The following is an 18,150-nucleotide window of genomic DNA, read 5'->3' as shown; positions in this document are numbered from 1 at the left end:
TATATATATATATATATATATATATATATATATATATATATATATATATATATATGTATACATATATATATAGTATACATATATATATATATATATATATATATATATATATATATATATATATATATATATGTATACATATATATATATATGTGTGTGTGTGTATATATATATATATATATATATATATATATACATATATATATATATATATATATATATATATATATATATATATATATATATATATATATATATATATATATATATATATATATATATATATATATGTGTGTGTGTATATATATATATATGTATATATATATATATATATGTGTGTGTATATATATATATATGTGTATGTTCTTGTGTGCCCACGAGTGTGTATGTGTGTGTGTTAGTTCCCTGGTTGCAGGCTGTGTGTGTGTGGGGTTGGTGTGTAACCAAATGTTTGGTTCCCATTGTAATCGGATTACCCTGCATTATTGCAAGCTGAACCAAGGTTTGATGAACCTGATTTAAAACTTGCTGGCTGAGAAGCAAAATGTAGGACGTGCATTTATACAAAGTGTAGAGAATGCTGAAATAACACTTCTCATTCTGCATTAACCAGCACAGTGCAACTTCCTGTCATGTACTGTATTATATATGCAACATGTGTCTGTCCGCTTTAATATATATATATTTTTTTGACCTGCATTATGTAAAGACTTCAGTTTTAACCACTTTGCTGCTAGTCTTTTATCCTCTTTTCAATCTTGGAAATTTGTGCATATCTTTGGGAATGCATACAAATGTACATTCTTGACATTGTGTAGATTTAAAGAAGAAGAAAAAAAGCTATATAAACCTGCTCTCTTCAGTGTATTGTTTATAAAAAGGTTACTTTTCACAGCAGTTGAGTGGTTATGTTTCAATTCTTTGATGCTTTGGTGCACTGATAATACTATGTGTAAGCTTTTTTTCATCTTACAGCGCTTGATGTAACATTTATGTGATTAGTTCTAAATAGTGGAAGACATTTGTGTTTTGAAACTTGCAGTATAAATGGTACTACTCTTAACTATTCTGTAAACACTGCCTGTTTTCTTTCTTTTACTCTCCTCTGTGCATATTTCTTTCTTTTCCTGCGCATCTTTTTTTTTTCTTTACTTTTCTTAGTGCCATCGGCTTTCACATCCCGACGACCTCAAAAAAAAGTGCCTCACGTCCATCCTAGTTTCCATCTTAACATCTCTCGTTCTGGTTTTTATTGGTTTCTACGCGTCTAGGTATTTCTTATCATGGTTCGAGAATACCAAGTATCTGATGTAAAATTTATAGTACCAATAACTCATGTCATAGTTGTATTTTCTTTATACAGATGTAGCTTGTTACTTTTCATAAATATATAATGTAAATATGCATACATATGTTTGTAACTGTTTTTATGTTACATCATACACTTGTAATTTGACATATCAAATAACATTATCATAATAAAATGGTGAGTTTTAATCTTTTGTGGCGTGTGCCTCATTTTGTTTCCTGTTTTCAGAGAAATACATGTAGACTGAAGTGTTTCTTTTATGCTTTGATTGATGTTTAAGTGCAAATTTCTCCACTGTGGGGCAAATAAAGGATAATACAGAATAAAGTTTTAGCTTACCTTGTCAAGCAGGGCGTCACTGGAGGAACTGTGTGTAAGTGAAGAGTCATCACTATCACCCACGAGGACAGTTGTCCTGGCTGTGGAGGAAAGTAAGACAATACAAATTATACTTATAAATTAATTGGATTTATTGCTCATGGAAGACCCTACAACCTAGTAACGTATGACATTAAAACATGTTTACTTGTGACTGCTGTCACAAGTAAACATTGACTTGTATACTTAGTTAGCAGCTAGTAAACTAGCTAATACCATTAGTTTGCTATAAGGCTGCAAAATTCACATTTACATACATTTGTTGTCTATTGTCAGCTTGAAACGGACACAATTATGGGAAATTATTTAGCTAAAAGCTTCACTTCACCATGACGCCACAGCCCGTTTATAGCTTAAAAGTAACCAATTAAAATTCCAAATTTATCGGGTAACAGTAAGATAAGAACTACTAATAATAACATACCTCGTGTGGCAGGAAAAATTATTGAAAGAGTACTTTTAGTCTGTAGTTGGAGCTCCATCCACCAACACCGACGACCTAAACTAAAACTCGTCACCAGAGGGCGACACCAAATGTTGCTTGTGGCTTCAGGAGCTGTCGTGTCGCGCGGAACCAAAGAGGTGGAACTATTATTTCCAAAGTCCCATGTTTCATCCCGGGCGGTGTACGTAACCGGAACACTAAACAGGCACGTTAGCCTTGAAAAATGAATGAGAGGCCGGTGTTTATGTTAACATAGTTGAATCTACGACATATTGCATGGCGTCGTGTTTTAAGCAGTAAAAAGCGAACAGATTCAACGATGGAGAGTGACATTTTAGACTCATTAGAGCAACTCGGGTAAGCTAATCCTCAGTTAGCATGATGTACTTAGCTTTGCATATACCGCTATCCTCCAAAGATCTGTATGTTTTCAGTCTGTTTTCGTTAAATAGTGAGTTATTTCAATGTTTATGTCTAACACCTGGATGTATGCGACTCTGTGATGGCTGTCGTTAGTTATGGCGGCCCTCTGCTGGAGGAGAAGGCGCTGCTGAGAGCCGCTGAGGGAGGCCTGTCCTCGTCTGAGTATGTGGACCTTTGCAGGTGGTTGGCATTCAGGTTAAAGCCGCTGTGTGACCTGGAGGAGACAATTACATCAGGTCCAGGTAAGCCACATACAGCCACACCTCACTATTTCTTTATTAGGTTTATTTTGTTTCTCACAGTGACTCTGTCCCCCTACAGATGATAAAGACAGTCTCCAGGTTGAGATGAGTGGTTTTCTGAAGGAGTTGCACTGTCCATACGAAGAAGTCGTTTCAGGGATTCTTCAGGGCAGTCTGCGGAATACAAAAGAGCATCTCAAGATAGTCTGTATGTAACCTGTCACCTTAATCCAGTCACTGTGCTACAGATTATTTTTGTGATTTGTAAGGGATTGAAGAGATGGACTTTTGTGTCTTACTTTGAAGTGTTTCTGAGCTCGGAGCTACAGGCGGCTCAAGTGGTGAAGAGCAGACAAATCTTCGATAAAGAGCAAGGCAAGAATCTGGTGTATGAAGATCTTCTGGCAATCTGTGAAACTCTGCAACTGTCAGAGCCCAGGGGACAGGATGCAGCAGGAGTTTTGTCTCAAGTACTAAACAAGGTGAGGTTATGTTTTAATACACTACAATCCACACAGGTCACCTGGAATAACATTTGATTTAAACTGCCAAGTTTAAAAACCCATTCAAAGGAAGAGAATATCTTCTGATCTTCATTTATCAACTCCTTATTAACATCAAACACCATCTAAAATCATGTTAAAAGACTAATGTATGTGTGTCATTATTATAGGTGGAAGAACTCCTCAAAGATCTACCTAATGGCTCCATTGGAACCCCTGTGCTGAAGAAATCTCTCAGCAGTGAACAGTGGGTATGTAGACGAACATCTGAATGTCAGCTTTATGTGCTGTTTAGACATTGCATGATCGGTGTTACTTATCTCTATGTGTCAGTTGTTTCAGTGGTGTGGCTGATGTATTGTTGTTACAGTTTTATTGAAGTCACGTGGGACTTGCTTGTCTCTGTAGGAGAAGCTGCAAAACATCAACGCCGTTCTGTCATCAGAGTACGAGTGTCGGCGCAGGATGTTGATCAAACGACTAGACGTCACAGTTCAGTCTTTCGGGTGGTCAGACAGAGCCAAGGCATGCTCGCACAATGATTAAACTGTTCTTTGTTTTGCTAAATTGACCTAATTGCTTGTGGTGGAACTGACTGTATCAAGTGTTTTTTAGGTGAGGGTGGACAGCATGGCTAAAGCCTACCAGCCAAAGAGGCACACGTTGAAGCCGCAGTCCACAGTGGATGTGGCTGAGCTGCTGGCTGCTAGAGAGGACATTTGCAATGTGGTGAAAACCAGCAGCGGCTCCAGCAGGGAGAAAACCACTTGTGCTGTCAACAAGGTAGAGTTATGGAAAAAAAACACTCCTCAAAAATGGACTTAGATTTAGTTTTCTTTATAAACATCTTTCCTGTTCTTCTCTTTTTAGATCCTGATGGGAAGAGTACCAGACAGAGGAGGACGTCCTTCAGAGATAGATGCTCCACCTCCAGAGATGCCACCCTGGCAGAAAAGACAAGATGATGGTGGAGGAGGAGGTGGCTGGGGAGGACGGGGTGGTGGTGGACGAGGACGAGGAGGTGGAGGAAGCTGGGGACAAGGAGGACGAGGAGGTGGAGGAAGTTGGGGGGGAGGAGGAGGAAGAGGAGGAGGTGGATGGAACCAAGGGGGACACAGTAGACATGGAGATTATGGAAGTCACGGAGGCAAGAGAGGACGGTACCAGTATTAGATCTTTTTTTTTTTAAATGATCCACATGTATTTACTCATATGACCTCCATTCATGAGGGGGAGAACACTTTTTACCCGATAGCAGGGTGGGACTCGTCTTCCTATTTATGATTTTTAAAGCTGTATTATTATTATAAGAGATTTTGTAAAATAGTCATATCAGTGTTTTGCCTTTGTTCAGTTTTTTTTTACCCAGAAATAGCAATCATCACATAGACTTCTGATTTCATACAGAGGTGATAAACAAATCGTTTGACATAATGCTATAGTCTGTGGTCCAATATCCACATAATATTTCTCAGCAGGTGATGAGTGTGCATACAGTCTGTACAGTTGTGCTGTACCTGGGTATCATTGTGCATCTTTAGCAAGGTTAAATATCTGCTTTTGAACACTGACAATCAAAGACTGAATTACTCGTTTGCATGGCTCAAAGACGGTCAGTGTGTAGTGATGACTGAAACTGCTACTAAGGAGCACAATAGAGCACAATCCACAGTTAGCTTAATATCAGATTTTAAACTACTGTTCAGAGAAAAAAATGTTTCTTTGACTCATGTTCATGCTTAAAACCTCTTCACTCCTGATTTTAATAAATACGTGTTTAACAATAATGTAAACACTTTTATTTTACACAAAGCTGAATGGAGGGAATGACCTAATTTCTACCACAAGGTGGCATGATTAACAGCAGCAGGCGATGTACAACTGACACATAAAAACCACAGAGGTTATCTCCAAATATTTATTCTTGGCTGAAAATAATTTCTACACATAATTTTCCAATAAAATGGTTTTGTTCAATAGATACAGTTTATACACGGTTTGTACAAAAACCAGTATTCATTAAAGCAGAATTTTACACTGTGTACATTATGAACATCATACCTGTACATAGACAAATGGTTTACACCTTGGGTATAAAGCCACTCTGTTCAGTCTCCAAGCTAAGACTCAATCGTTAGAAAAACAAACAAACAAAATCTCAAGCAAAGTTTGGGTCCTTAGAAGATCCAGTAAAAAGGAATCTCAGTTTCAGATGTATCATCTCCAGTTAAATGATTTGTCACTTTACACATCAGACAGAAAATGAAAAATCACTTCACTGTGGCCACATTTTAAAGTTGGCACCTTTAATTTGGGCAACTTCACTTTGTTCAAACGACTGTCTAAACGCCTGTAAACATGTTTTCTGTGCAGGTTATCTTCTACATTCTACTTACAGCTACAGTAGAAAATAGGCCCAACTCCAGTCAAACTTTTTTTTTTAATGTGTGTGTTCATTAATACTTTGGGGACCACTTGCGACAATTGTGGCGGCCAGAATACTGAAACTAGAGATGGTCTGCCCATCAGACACTTCCAGCAAGCAATGCAGCCAACAGGGGTGACGCAAAACCCAGCACAGTTAGCTATGTCTGCTTCCGTTCCTGCAGGGATGTTGATGAATAAGTGATATGACATTGACTGAGGAAACATTTCCATTATGTACATCCTAAAAACAAGCCTTTCAGTGCAGACGTGTAGGCACGTTGTCTAGAACACAGCACTTCTTTAACATTTTGATAAAAGAAATTAAATATAAGTAAAATTTTCCAGTTTTACTTTGAACCCAAAAACTTGATGCTTCTTTTCCTTTTTTTTCTATCAAATATAGATCTGAAAGCTTTGCACTGCATCTTACTTCATCAATCCAGTGTTTTACACCTATCACTGTCCTCCCTTCTTTCAGCAGGCAAATAGATGCTTGATGAAGACAAAACAAGCGCAGCCCAATCAGTGTTTATAGACAAATTCAGCATCATCCTGGACTCACCCAGGTCTGCAAGTTAAAAATTTTCAGGATCTATAATCACACGTTCATATCAAAGCCATAATTTTAGGAAAATTCATTCCTTCATTGTCAGTACCAACAAAGCAGCAACAATCCAAAACAAGCTCTTGTAAAAGGTGTTCTACTCAAATGAAAATAAATTGACTGTTCTTAATACATCTATAACAAGTTTTTTTTAATGCTCTGTAGTATTACTTCATGTACAGCAAGGTACTGTCAAAGTGCTGGGCTTTATTAAGCAATAATGTATGTAAAAAATAAAATAGATAATACTGTTTAGAGGCAGGTCACAAGTCTTTGCACTCCGTTAAGTGAGCCTTTGTTGTACATCCACCATCAGCCTTGCTGATTGAATACTTGACCAATCGGGTTCCAACAGCTGCATTATTACAATATAGTTTGGCATAAATAAAAAATCCACCCTACAATCACCTGTGGCAGAATGATGCCTGCAATCAAATCAGTCTGGAGTTGCGGAGGTACTGGATGAGGACCTTGTAGACGAACGTGTACTGAGACAAGGTCTGAACCATCATCATCCTCTGAGTACGCAGCGCCAACAGGATCTTTGGGACATCCAGTATCTAGAACAGACAGCATTGATTATTAGTTAAGGTAATAAGACAGGACTTTGTTTACTTTATTAATCCCTGAGGGAACATTTAGATGTCAGTACAAAGAAAAAATAGACCGTGAAAAAGTTTTCTAGCAGTTATAGAAGTTACCTCATTGTGCTCTAGACAAGCAATCATGATCTCCGATAGGATGACAACTCCGGTCCGACCCACTCCAGCACTGCAGTGAACCAGCACAGGCATGTTGGGGTTCTTTGGGTCACTGATACTGTTTGTGTGTCTCCTCACAGACTGGATTTCCTCTAAGTAAGCTGGAAAAAGATGGTAGTGTGCTTATTAAGGTGAATATACATTTTTCTGTTGCATTATACACAACTCGTGCTTTAAGGTTGAGAGCATTTGATCATAAAAGCAAATGGATGCCACTCACTGAGGAAACCTTTGAAGTCTTCAGGACAGCCGTGGTCTGGCCAGTCCGTGTACTGCAGGTGCCACACAGTCCTCTCTTGTCCTGTTAGGAGGTGTTTGATCTTCAGCCCTGTGGTGGCATAGCAGCCGGACTCTGTGCGGAACCGTGTAGTGATCTTGAAGCGACCATACGTAACTGTGTTGTGCCGTGAGCCAAGTCGAGGCCAGTACCGGAAGCTCTTTTCTCGACCGCTCTCCTGGAGGAAATGGATGATGAGCAAAAGCTCAGTGTCGGTCGTGATGAGAAACAAGAAATGGCAGGGAAAAAATTCAACTCACCTCCTCAGCGGTAACCATGGCAATGATGGAAACGCCCTGTTCCCACACCATCTGCCAGAAGTCCTGACACGTGTTTGACAGAGGACCCTGTGTGGCAATGTAACTCCACTCCAATCCACTTACTGGTATCTAATTAAACAGGAAACAAGGCAAATTTTCATAATTTTGTCAAAGGAACTGATTAATAATATCCTATTAAAAATATAAGCAGCAGAAATTTATTTTGCTTACCTTTATGTGTGATGCGTTGATGTAGCCTGTGTTGTTTTCTTTAGTGGGAACCAGTTCCACACGGGTGTCATCATACGGCAGGACATCTTGGAAGCGGTTTTTGTCCCCGCTCTCAGGCAGCTGGGCTATGGTGCACTCCCCTTTTGGATGACGCTTTGGGATACTCTCGTACTCCTTTAACAGCTCGCCCCTTTCCATGTGTTGCTCCAGCACTTTACACTGATATGCACAAAACAGAATGTAAACCATCACCCCCTGATACATATGGAAACTGAAACAGCAAGAACACTTTGTTAATGACCAGAAAATGAAACTAAAACAATAATCATCTTAATTTCCACACAGTGCTGACATTCTGTGCATAATAAACCAACAGATTACTAATTGTCTAACTGTCTCCAGATTAACTGAAAAATGGAAACAAATCTGACACTAAGAGATGTATGATTAAACATATTTGTATGAGACAATTAAAAATCTCAAATTTTAACGGTGACAACTTCATTGCATGGTACAAACATTTACTTTAACTGCCAAAACAACCTGCTTGGTGCAAGCAGGTTGTTTTGAGCCTAACACCTTTTCCTTCAAGTGTCCTACATAACAAGCCCCTACCAGCAGCTTACTAATAATTATACCAACACAACCAGCGGCACCTGATAATCAGCTAATCAGCAGATAATGTAGCAAATGTCCTGAATGTCACCGACATAAAACTTTTAACCAATTTTGAGTTATTCAAAAATAAAATCATTCACAAAATCAAATGTTGCTAAAAGCCATACCCTTTCGTCATTGGAGGCTCGCTCAGGCTCATCCTTAACCTCGTTGTGCATCGGCTGCCTCGACGCTGACAGGCCATTGAGATGGGCTAACTTCAGTGGGCCCATCTTCTTCACCTCTGACCTTGCTCCTTTCTTCATACCCTGGGATGACAGAGTAGACAGAAAAAAAACTGAGAATATGTTTGAGCTTCAGAGAGCGAGAGAGAGCAGGCAGACAAAAGGGGAGGGACGGTGCAGTCTTGCTGGGTGTTTGCTGAGAGAATGTCACCTTTCTGGTTCTCCGAGGTGGTGCAACTACATTCTTTCATGTCAAAGTAAGTCTGTTTGCGTCATCCACTGCTGGCCACTGAAACCTCTTTTAATTCTTTCTGCATGTACACTTGTGATCTTGATATAAGGCACACAAATCATGTTACTGAGAAAAAAACTGCACATACCAGACTTGATTTTAGGAACACAAACTACAGGGGACTGTCTGTGTAGTGAAGCTTTGGTTGTCTGAGATGCTACATTGCAGCTACAGATCCAGTGATAATAAAATGATCATTGGTCCACACAACACATGTGAAAGCTAATTTTTGTGCTTCTGTGTCTATTTGCTTCAGGACAGACTGCATTGTTTGCATCAACCTAGCGTGTGGATGTATATACAGCAAATACTTGTGCTCATTGCATACAGAGCACAACCAGTTTTTAGTGTGTGTAACCAGAGAAGCACCCACATCAGGACACAGAGAGAAGAAAGGTCACCAATCAAGAAGTAAGCCTAGAAATGGAACTCACTGGAGGTGGCAAACCTTCCACTGTTTTCTTCCCTGGAGGCACATCAGACACAGGCCTCTTCTTGAAGTCTTTCTTAGGCTTCTGCTTGCTTTGTCCACTCAGGTCTCCCTCTGAGACTGAAGGCATAATCCTTGGTTGTCGTAAGTCTGACAATAGATAGAGAGGCTCACTTTCTTGGATCAGGGGGTGAACCTTGTAGGCCAAGGAGCTGGTTATGGAGGGGTCAAGGGCAGAGCCTATGGGATATGCAGGAGGAGGCTCTAAGGGAGTTTGCTGTTGTGATGTCAGAGAAGAGAGAGATGTCAAGCTGTGATGCTGCTGCTGCAGCGGTGGCTGCTCGGGAACAGTGGCTGCAATAGCATCCTGAGAAAGAGGAGTGTGACGTCCACTATCGTCCTCGAACTCCTCCTCTTCACCACTACTATGAACTAGCATGGTGGCATCTGAAAGAGACTTTTTGTGTCCATACTGCACCTCTTCCTTGATGTCTTCTCTTTCCTCTGTCTTTGTACGCTCCAAAAATACATTAAGCTGAGAGCCTTGAGAGCGACCACCACGTAGCACTGGAGGAGGCGTGGCTGTTTCAGCTGCTGAAGAAGACACAGTTCTCTCTTTGACCCTCATGCCCTCAAGACTTTGTGCCAGTCCTGCAACCTCAATTGAATTACGCTTCTGTGCATGGTAAGGCTGTCGGTGTTGAGGTCCACTGAAAAGAGGCTCTGAGACTTCTTGTAAAGAGTGCGCAACAGGCAGGCTGTCCTCTTGAAAGGTCTGTACTGAGTGATGCACACGCCTTGTGATGATCAGATCTGGATTGCTACTGCTAACATAGAGATGACGAGACAGATCTGGTGTGCTGTTAGCAGGTCGAGGATGAGCATATGGGTAGGGTGGAGGTGGCCGGTAGACCTGCGTTCTCATGATGTTGGGGGCTGGATATTCCTGAGCCTGTTGTAGCTGGACATTTGTGAGCTCCGGAACACTGACAGCCCCCACTACAGGCCTCCTCTCTGTAGGGTAAGGGTATGGAGATGGACTGTGGAAGCTGGAGCCCAGATGGAAGGGGTAGGGGTGGTGTTGAGCTGCTCCTCCATGTTCCCCTCTGATCTCTGGTTGGCTGTAAACTAGGGGATCGGGTCTACTGTACACGTATGAGTTTCCAATATTTAGGTTCCTCATTGAATGGCTCTGCCGGTGCTCCTGAGCCAAAACCATTCCTCCTCCTGCACCTCGGTTTTTTTGTCGCATTACAGTCTCGTAATCTGGGGTTGCTCTATAGGAAGGTGGGATGAGAGCACTGTGGCGATGAGAGGGGACATAGTCCGGCCTAGTAATATCGCTAGTTATAGAGGGGTTGGAGGACATGGGTGAGGGCTGCATGTAGTGCTGGGGGTTGGTCAGAGAGCTGGTGCTGTGGGCGCTGTACACACTGCCATTACGTAAACGCCCACTAGTGTATTCCATTGGAGAGCAGTCCAGGCTGGTCTGAGAGTGATAGTAAAAACCATTCTGACTATTCATGTACAGGTTGTCTGTAACAAAGTGAGAACATAAATATAAATCTAATTTTATACAGCACTCATTTCAAGTTTTTGGTGCATATCTATTCCCACACATACCCTGTGATGATGTATAAGGCTCTGCAAAATGGCCATTGTAGTGCATCTGTGTAGGGGGCATCATGTAGCCCTGTGGCTTTGGCTGTATATCAACAAAAAATGCAATTAGTCACTCCACTTTGATCTAAACACTGTCATCTAAACAGAGCAAATAATTAAATTTAACTGGTAACACAATGTTGCTATAAAATGTGCTACTACTAATACCAGACAGGAATATAGTGGGGAATTTTACAAGCACATGCAAGTGAATATATTACCAAAGATATTCTAGTAGAGGATCTTCGTCTGACTGGGTTCACAACTGTGGGCTGGTTTTGGCTGGTGGGGAAGAACAGTTAATTAAAATATGTTTTTTCATTCAGTATGTACATTGTGTATAAGTAAAAGAAAATGGACCCCATGAAGCTTTTTTGATATGTGACAGTCTGAGGACTGACCTACAGACTGTAAATTGGAAATTTATCCTAAAGTCTATAGACATATGGGTCCAAAAGTCCAAGTCCCCAAACAAAACAGAAAAACAAAAATTACAATCAATATTCATTACAACCCAAGGCCCATTTCAGATATGGAAAGCCTATTTATGGTAGCCTTGCTGATTAAACAATCAGACATGGATTGCTTAATGGCAGCTGCTTGATAGGCATACTATAGGCGGTGGCTTGATTGTGTTGCTCACCCCTTATTAGTAGGCAGAGAGGGGCGAGAGAGGATTGGAAAACGAGGAAAGGATAGAGAGAGAAGGGACTTCTGGGAGGCCTCAGAAGGCAGGGGATCACACTCCTCTCTGAAGAGAGAGGAGGAGAGGAGGACAGACTTAAGGCTACACCAAAGAGGAGACGCATGCATGAGACAACACTGAACAAAGAGACAGGAACTAGGCTAGACATGTTAAAAAAAAACACTTACAGGCTACTCTTGTTAATCTTATAAAACTTGAGTCTGGCCAGACACATCCGGCAAACATATTTGGAAGTTTCCATGTCTTCCTACACAGGAAAAGAAAGAAGAAAATCGTTAGATGACGAGACAGTTGGCACAGAAGTGGTATTTGTTTAGTTATGTATGCTCCAAAATGCTTGTACACAGTATCAGCTAATAGTATGTGACTATTACCCACACACACCCAAACAACCCACGGTAAAGCCCCACCCACACAAGTAAAAACACACAGGCACATTGTTAAAGACTTGCTCATGCTAAACTGCATGACAAAGGCCATTTCCAATTTTACTAAATTCAATAAGAGATTTGACAATATTCCTGGGAAGGGGCAGACTGGAGACTTACGGTTTGGAACTGAACACTCTCTTCTCTGTTGACTAGCTCCAGGGCAAAGAAGGACCTGTTGTGACTCATGTTGTTAATTTCATGCCACCTACACAGCCAATTAAATCACAGTGGCACAGACAAAGAGAGAGAAAAAACATGTTGTCATGACAGTCACAAAACCACACAGTATTTTAAAGCAGCTTTTCCAGTAGATAATCAAACAGTGCACATATGTGAGAGTCAATAGAAGCTATCTATAACTAATACTGGTGTGTAGATAGTGGGTCAAAAATGGGTAATGTTTATTTAGTCACGTATCAGACAGATTGTGCTTCCATAATCGTTATGAGCTATCTCACACTACCTGACTCAGTTCCCCTTTAGGCACATTCAGGTTTAGAGTACATTAAGGAGACAACTTTAACTAAGAATAAATTATGCCATAAAACTCAATCTGTCTCCACAGATTTAATTTAAATCGTATTTCCTATTTAGGTCATATTTCAGGCCTTTTAGACATTGCTGTAGTCAAACATTTCTCTCTAGACTTACCTAAATAAAAGAAGAGGACGGGTGTTTTTATTTTGCTTGACAAAGATGCCATCAAGGCAGGATCCAAGGGTAACATCTGTGCTTGTGCTGTCCTGTTCAAATAAAAGAGAAGTTCAAATATTTTTTTCATAAACTGTTACTTGAAATTATGTCATTTTAGAGTTTTTGCTTTAATGGATTGCAGAATGATCCCTTTAGGGCTACCTTGGCCTGATAGCTTTCTTGGCCATAGCCTTCCATTTTCTCCACTTCCTGCATGTACAGCATCTCTGCCTCTGGTGCTGACAAACCCCTGCAATGGACAATAACAGTAAGAAAAACACAAAGCATCACAGCAAAACAAAAACTACAGACTGATGAAATCCTTTATTTACACCTGCACGCACATATACAAATCTGGGGTTTAATCTGTTTTCAATAGGAGCCTCCGCATTTTGGGATCTTGGATCTTCAGACAGTTGCTTAGAGCAGCCTGGGGTTATATGTATTCTCACAAGTTTTGAAGTGTCAGAATATATTAACTTCTGAAACTGTCACCAGCTGACATTTCCTACAAGACAATTCTTGACATGTTGTCCTGGGAAGTTAATTAAATAAATGGACAACACAAATATGATTTCAATTTCTACATGGTTCATGATAGACAAAGTGACAATTAATTGTTATTTAAAGAGAAAGTTTCTTCTTGTGTCGTCCACACACAAAACTGCCAGATGACACTTCGAAATCATTCTCACCTGGAGGACTGATAAAGCAGGGCAACTTTCTGAGTGGCCTCTTCCAACACTCGCTCGTCTTGTATCCAGTCCTGCAACAACAGAATCATAATTAATGACCTCAGAACATCTGAAATGTTCTTCAGCACACAATAAACCAAATGCTTACAATAGGGAACAGCGCAAATTTCTGGAGGAACTCCTGGGAATCATATCGATCAAAGTCTCCAAAGTCAGCTGTGGACAAAAAGAAACAATACAGCTCAAAACAGTGACTCACACTCCATGTTTTGTTTCAGTGAATTAGTCCTATTACATGTCATTTAGTTTAGGGTAAAACAGACACTGAGTAATGGTGTAATGCAGTATATGATGACATGGTAGACTAATTTTAGGAGAGGAGGGATCCATTTGTTACTGCTCCAGCATCTGACAACATAGAGAACTGTTACAGCTTCAGGCTGCATTTTGGCAACAGCTATGCTGAGTATCCCAGGCATCAGCAGTGCTTAAAGGCTACAACTGTCCCTCACTCCAGACTATTGCTGCCCATGAAACAGAATCTGAGCTACACAACCTTATTGACAGCACAGTTCCCATGTTTTCATAACAAAATGTAGTAGTGACTACTGACACTTGCAAAATGTTTCATAGGGCTTTTCTTCAGAGCACATATTGAAAGCTGGTCAGGCATTTGGACATGGCTGCAACAGTAAGTGATCTCAGTGGCTCAGCTATGCTAACACTCGGGCCAATAATTTGCAGTGCCTGATATAACTTTGCCAGCAGTGTTTGAGATTCTTCCGGCTGGGCAGAAGTTGGAGGACATAACAGAGACCTAACATGACATATATATATATATATATATATATATATATATATCAAATTAGTGATTTAATAGAGGCTCCAGAGAAACTACTTTGTTCAGGAGAAAATGCAGCTGCATCTACTGCTCGCATGAAAGATAAAAGGTTAATGCAGTTTGCACAAATTTGCAAAAATTTGCAAAGAGCCTTAGTTAACATGGCTCCTGTTCTGTCAACATAACAAGTAATTCAAATAATTTGTACTTTCAGTAGAGTTAGACTAATGGATAATTTCTTTGCAGCAGCAATTGGTTTGCCTGGGAAATCTCTCCAACTACAGAAAAAGTCCAGACATTTTTGTAATAACATCTGTATTACCTTGCACTGCGAGACTAGCTAAACGTATAGCTTGCTCTAGAGAGCAAGAGATCCTGCCCTCCAGAACATCCTTCTTCAGTTGTAGGTAATACTGATATCTGTAGAACAGAGACAGTTAGTTTAGAACACAGAATAGACAATAAACCAAAAACTCATGAAATCTTCTTCCATGTGTGAAGTCATTATAGAAAAAAAATCATAATAATGTTTGACATTTGTATAATACACAGTTAAATATAACACAAAATGCAGTAATTTTATCAAAAAACTTCCTGTCACCTTGTGATTTCCTGTTGCAGTTGGGTGACACTGGGTATGTAAAACACGACTCCAAAGTAAACAGTGGGCTCCAGCCCATACTTGTCCAGCTGCTTCTTCAGCGGCTTCTCCAAGTCTATCCATCTCTGCTGGTTCTGCTTATTGAAGTACCACAGACTGAAGTATGTTATCTAACAAACAAAGAAAGCAAGAATGTAAATTACTCCTCAATATTAAGGATATTCTAAAATATCCTTAATAGTAAAGCTGTAAACCTGGCAAACCAATTAAGTTGTCACTTAAGTGCAGAAATCTGCAAGTACGTCTTCATCTATTTATACTATTTGTATATTTAAAAAAAGTATGTGGACCTGAAAAACTTGCAGACCTTTCTAGATAGTTGTGTCTTGTGACTATCTGCACATTCCCCAGCAAACAGTGGTAAGAGAAGCAGCCCTGTAGGCTAGTTGTTTGTAATGACAACTTAGCTGAAGAGGGCCTTATTGTAATTTGTATCCAACAACAGACCACAACTACAAAATCACTAGTAACTAAGACGAAATGCTGACTAGAATTATATTCTTTTATAGAAACATGAAAGAGGAGAATGAACCCAACTAGGGATTCCAATTAATTGAGTGGAATTACTGGGTTACCGGGTAAATGTGAACATAAGGCCCAAGCTGAATTTACATCTCAAAACCCAGGATTACTGACCTATACAGGACAACCATGCACTTAACTGTGGTTGAAGTGTAACAGTAAGCTTTTATACTAGCCTTAATAAACCAAATTCTTACATTGATAATAGTGACAGACAGTATATATTATGTTAATACACCCTGCTGACATCAGGGCAAATAATGTGGTACAAACTAAGTAAAGGTGGAGGCCTGCAACTAGTAGCACTAACCAGAGACAAATAACGCCTTGTTAAATTATGAAACAAAATGACACACCTTTATACTACTGTACTACTAAGTTGAGGCAGCACTTTGTGTAAGAGCTCTGGAACTGCCCATTCGGTTTATGACATAGATGTCGTGTCACTTAGTGACCGCTGCAGACTATACTTTCTGACTATGAACTACATTTCTAAACCATACAGGCCACACTGTTAGAACTATCTTGTGTTTGAGATAACAAAGTTCCCCGTAATGTGTTTGCAAATCTGTGTGACTAAGTGATTACATACACAAGTGTATGCAGAGTAAATTGATGACAAATTCTAAAGTCATGCAAAAAAGGAGGGCAAGGACTGCGAAGCATTATATGAGTAAACAATGAGCAGCTGGTTATCTTGCATTTGTGCTGCAACAAGGAATGTGACCACAGGATAACCCTAACAATTGTTGTTTTTTTTCTCGCTGAGAGGACAGTTCTTAAAACAGTTCGTAATAGAGAACAATCTTCACTTGTATTGCATAAAAACACATACATACCTCTCTTAACTCGAGTCGCTGAGCAACTGCCTCCAAACACTCTTGCCCAGTGCTTTCCACCGAAAGTGTAAACTCAACAAACTCTCCATTGAGAAGCTGAATCCGAGTGACAAGACAGCTCTTGCTTGAAACAGTATACCTTCGAGTCCTTTTGAGTTTGAAGCCAAATGGCAAGGGCATGTTTCACACTTCTTTTAGGGAGGCGATCTTCGCTTAGTCCAGGGAAAGTACTCTCCTTGCTGCCCACTCAAAGGTTTTGAGAATATAACAAGTCATGAGGTTCATCATCAACAAAGAGTCCTGAAAAATGAGACAAAGATGTTTCAAAACATGTTCAAAATACTGGAATACTTTGTATGCAGCCGAGTGGGATGAAACACAGGGTAAAAAATAACAATTTATTTAAGTATTCTTACTCATCACTTAAGAAAAACCTACGACACTATCACCCTGAAACATGCCAGACAAGACAAACACAAGGCTTGCCGTAAAGTAATCCTCTTAAATGCTGCATTTTGTTACCAAACTTGCCAGCCCCACAGTCAGTTCTCCAAGTAAACATTCCGGATAAACTATTAAACTTTTATCAAAAAAAACGTAAGAGGAATCATAATTATGTTACCTGACCTATGTATTTAAAGCTTCGTATAATGATGTATGTTTCCAAGCTTGTGGTTGGATTAATCCCTCCCGGTGAATAGTCTGCTCCAAATACCGAAAAAGAACAACCTAATTCGATACGCAGTAAGCTACTACAAAATCCCTGCCGTGTTTCACCTGAACCACACACTCACATATATTTCACGTTCAACAGGAACTACATTCATACAAGTTTGTTCTAAATGTTTGACATTTCCTGGACTAACTTGTTACTAATTTCACCTTTTTATACGTTCATTACCTTAAACAACAACATCCTCTAAATTAGCTTCGACGCTAGTGTGCTAACTTATGTTCCAGCAAGTAGACGACACCCTTAGGAAGCTGACGTCGCCGGTAAATATTTTGGGGGAAAAAAATTAACGTTACCGTTAGCCAACAGATGCAATTTAGGAGTCCAACTATTATTCTGTCCGTAGGGGCTCCGCCATCAAGGTGAAGGAATTACTGCTTTTAAGATATTTGTCGGAAACGGATGCAGCTTTTTGACTGTAGTTTGATTCTGGATCTAAACTAACGTAGCACCCCATGTCTCCTGGTCCAGCAGTTCACTCAAGTTCCAAGCGTGTTTCGCTTCCTCGGATTGGAAGAGCAACAAGTGTATTCCGTCTACATCCGCACATCTATAGCTTGTTTGTTATTGCTTGGTTTGTAAATAAAATTCTTAAATTACACCGAGACACGCTTTAATTCTACTAAACATTTCAGCAAACTATTTGGTTTGATCGTATTTTCCGGAACAAACGCTTCAAATCCATGGTAGTGCCTCCGCAGCGGAAGGATACATGGAGGTTTTCGGAGCCATGACATCAGACAGCTGGAATGCCGAGCGGTGAAAATGCCAGAAATGGGACAGCTGTCAGGAACTGCTGGCCGCAGACCTGTCTCTGTTTACCTTTTCTAACCCGACGGCTCTGATGGCACATGTATAATGTTGTACAAAGAGTTGCCTCATTTTTATTTGCGCAAGACAAGACAATAACACATATGTTGGACAATAACACATATTTTTCAGG

At 40.0% G+C, this 18,150-nt stretch overlaps 2 protein-coding genes across 4 annotated transcripts; one reads left to right on the top strand and one right to left on the bottom strand.

Annotated features, from left to right (window-relative positions):
* Positions 1 to 2,306: 2,306 nt before the first annotated feature.
* fam98b (family with sequence similarity 98 member B) lies at positions 2,307 to 6,461 on the top strand. Its single transcript, XM_028395002.1, has 8 exons — positions 2,307 to 2,489; positions 2,649 to 2,797; positions 2,877 to 3,005; positions 3,104 to 3,279; positions 3,471 to 3,551; positions 3,709 to 3,825; positions 3,916 to 4,083; positions 4,171 to 6,461. The coding sequence occupies exons 1-8, from the start codon at positions 2,452 to 2,454 to the stop codon at positions 4,471 to 4,473; spliced, it is 1,161 nt and encodes a 386-aa protein (XP_028250803.1). The 5' UTR covers positions 2,307 to 2,451; the 3' UTR covers positions 4,474 to 6,461.
* Positions 5,201 to 17,945, bottom strand: ptpn21 (protein tyrosine phosphatase non-receptor type 21). 3 transcript variants are annotated; one of them, XM_028395000.1, is made up of 21 exons: positions 17,504 to 17,945; positions 17,102 to 17,176; positions 16,475 to 16,774; positions 15,054 to 15,223; positions 14,775 to 14,872; positions 13,760 to 13,827; positions 13,612 to 13,682; positions 13,079 to 13,166; positions 12,875 to 12,966; positions 12,341 to 12,428; positions 11,960 to 12,039; positions 11,730 to 11,837; positions 11,308 to 11,368; positions 11,048 to 11,129; positions 9,429 to 10,960; positions 8,646 to 8,786; positions 7,861 to 8,079; positions 7,630 to 7,758; positions 7,313 to 7,547; positions 7,033 to 7,193; positions 5,201 to 6,891 (listed from the first exon to the last, which is right to left on the bottom strand). In XM_028395000.1, the coding sequence occupies exons 3-21, from the start codon at positions 16,652 to 16,654 to the stop codon at positions 6,763 to 6,765; spliced, it is 3,732 nt and encodes a 1,243-aa protein (XP_028250801.1). In that variant the 5' UTR covers positions 16,655 to 16,774; positions 17,102 to 17,176; positions 17,504 to 17,945; the 3' UTR covers positions 5,201 to 6,762. The 3 variants fall into 3 exon arrangements, with proteins under 3 accessions (XP_028250801.1, XP_028250800.1, XP_028250802.1); XM_028394999.1 differs by lacking the exon at positions 17,102 to 17,176; XM_028395001.1 differs by lacking the exons at positions 11,730 to 11,837; positions 17,102 to 17,176 and having other exon boundaries at positions 17,504 to 17,944.
* Positions 17,946 to 18,150: the final 205 nt, after the last annotated feature.

This window comes from Parambassis ranga, chromosome 22 (genome assembly GCF_900634625.1).
Source record: "Parambassis ranga chromosome 22, fParRan2.1, whole genome shotgun sequence".
NCBI classification, from domain to species: Eukaryota; Metazoa; Chordata; class Actinopteri; family Ambassidae; genus Parambassis; species Parambassis ranga.
Note: the sequence above shows the minus strand (reverse complement) of the source record. Positions and strands in the feature narration are given on the sequence as shown.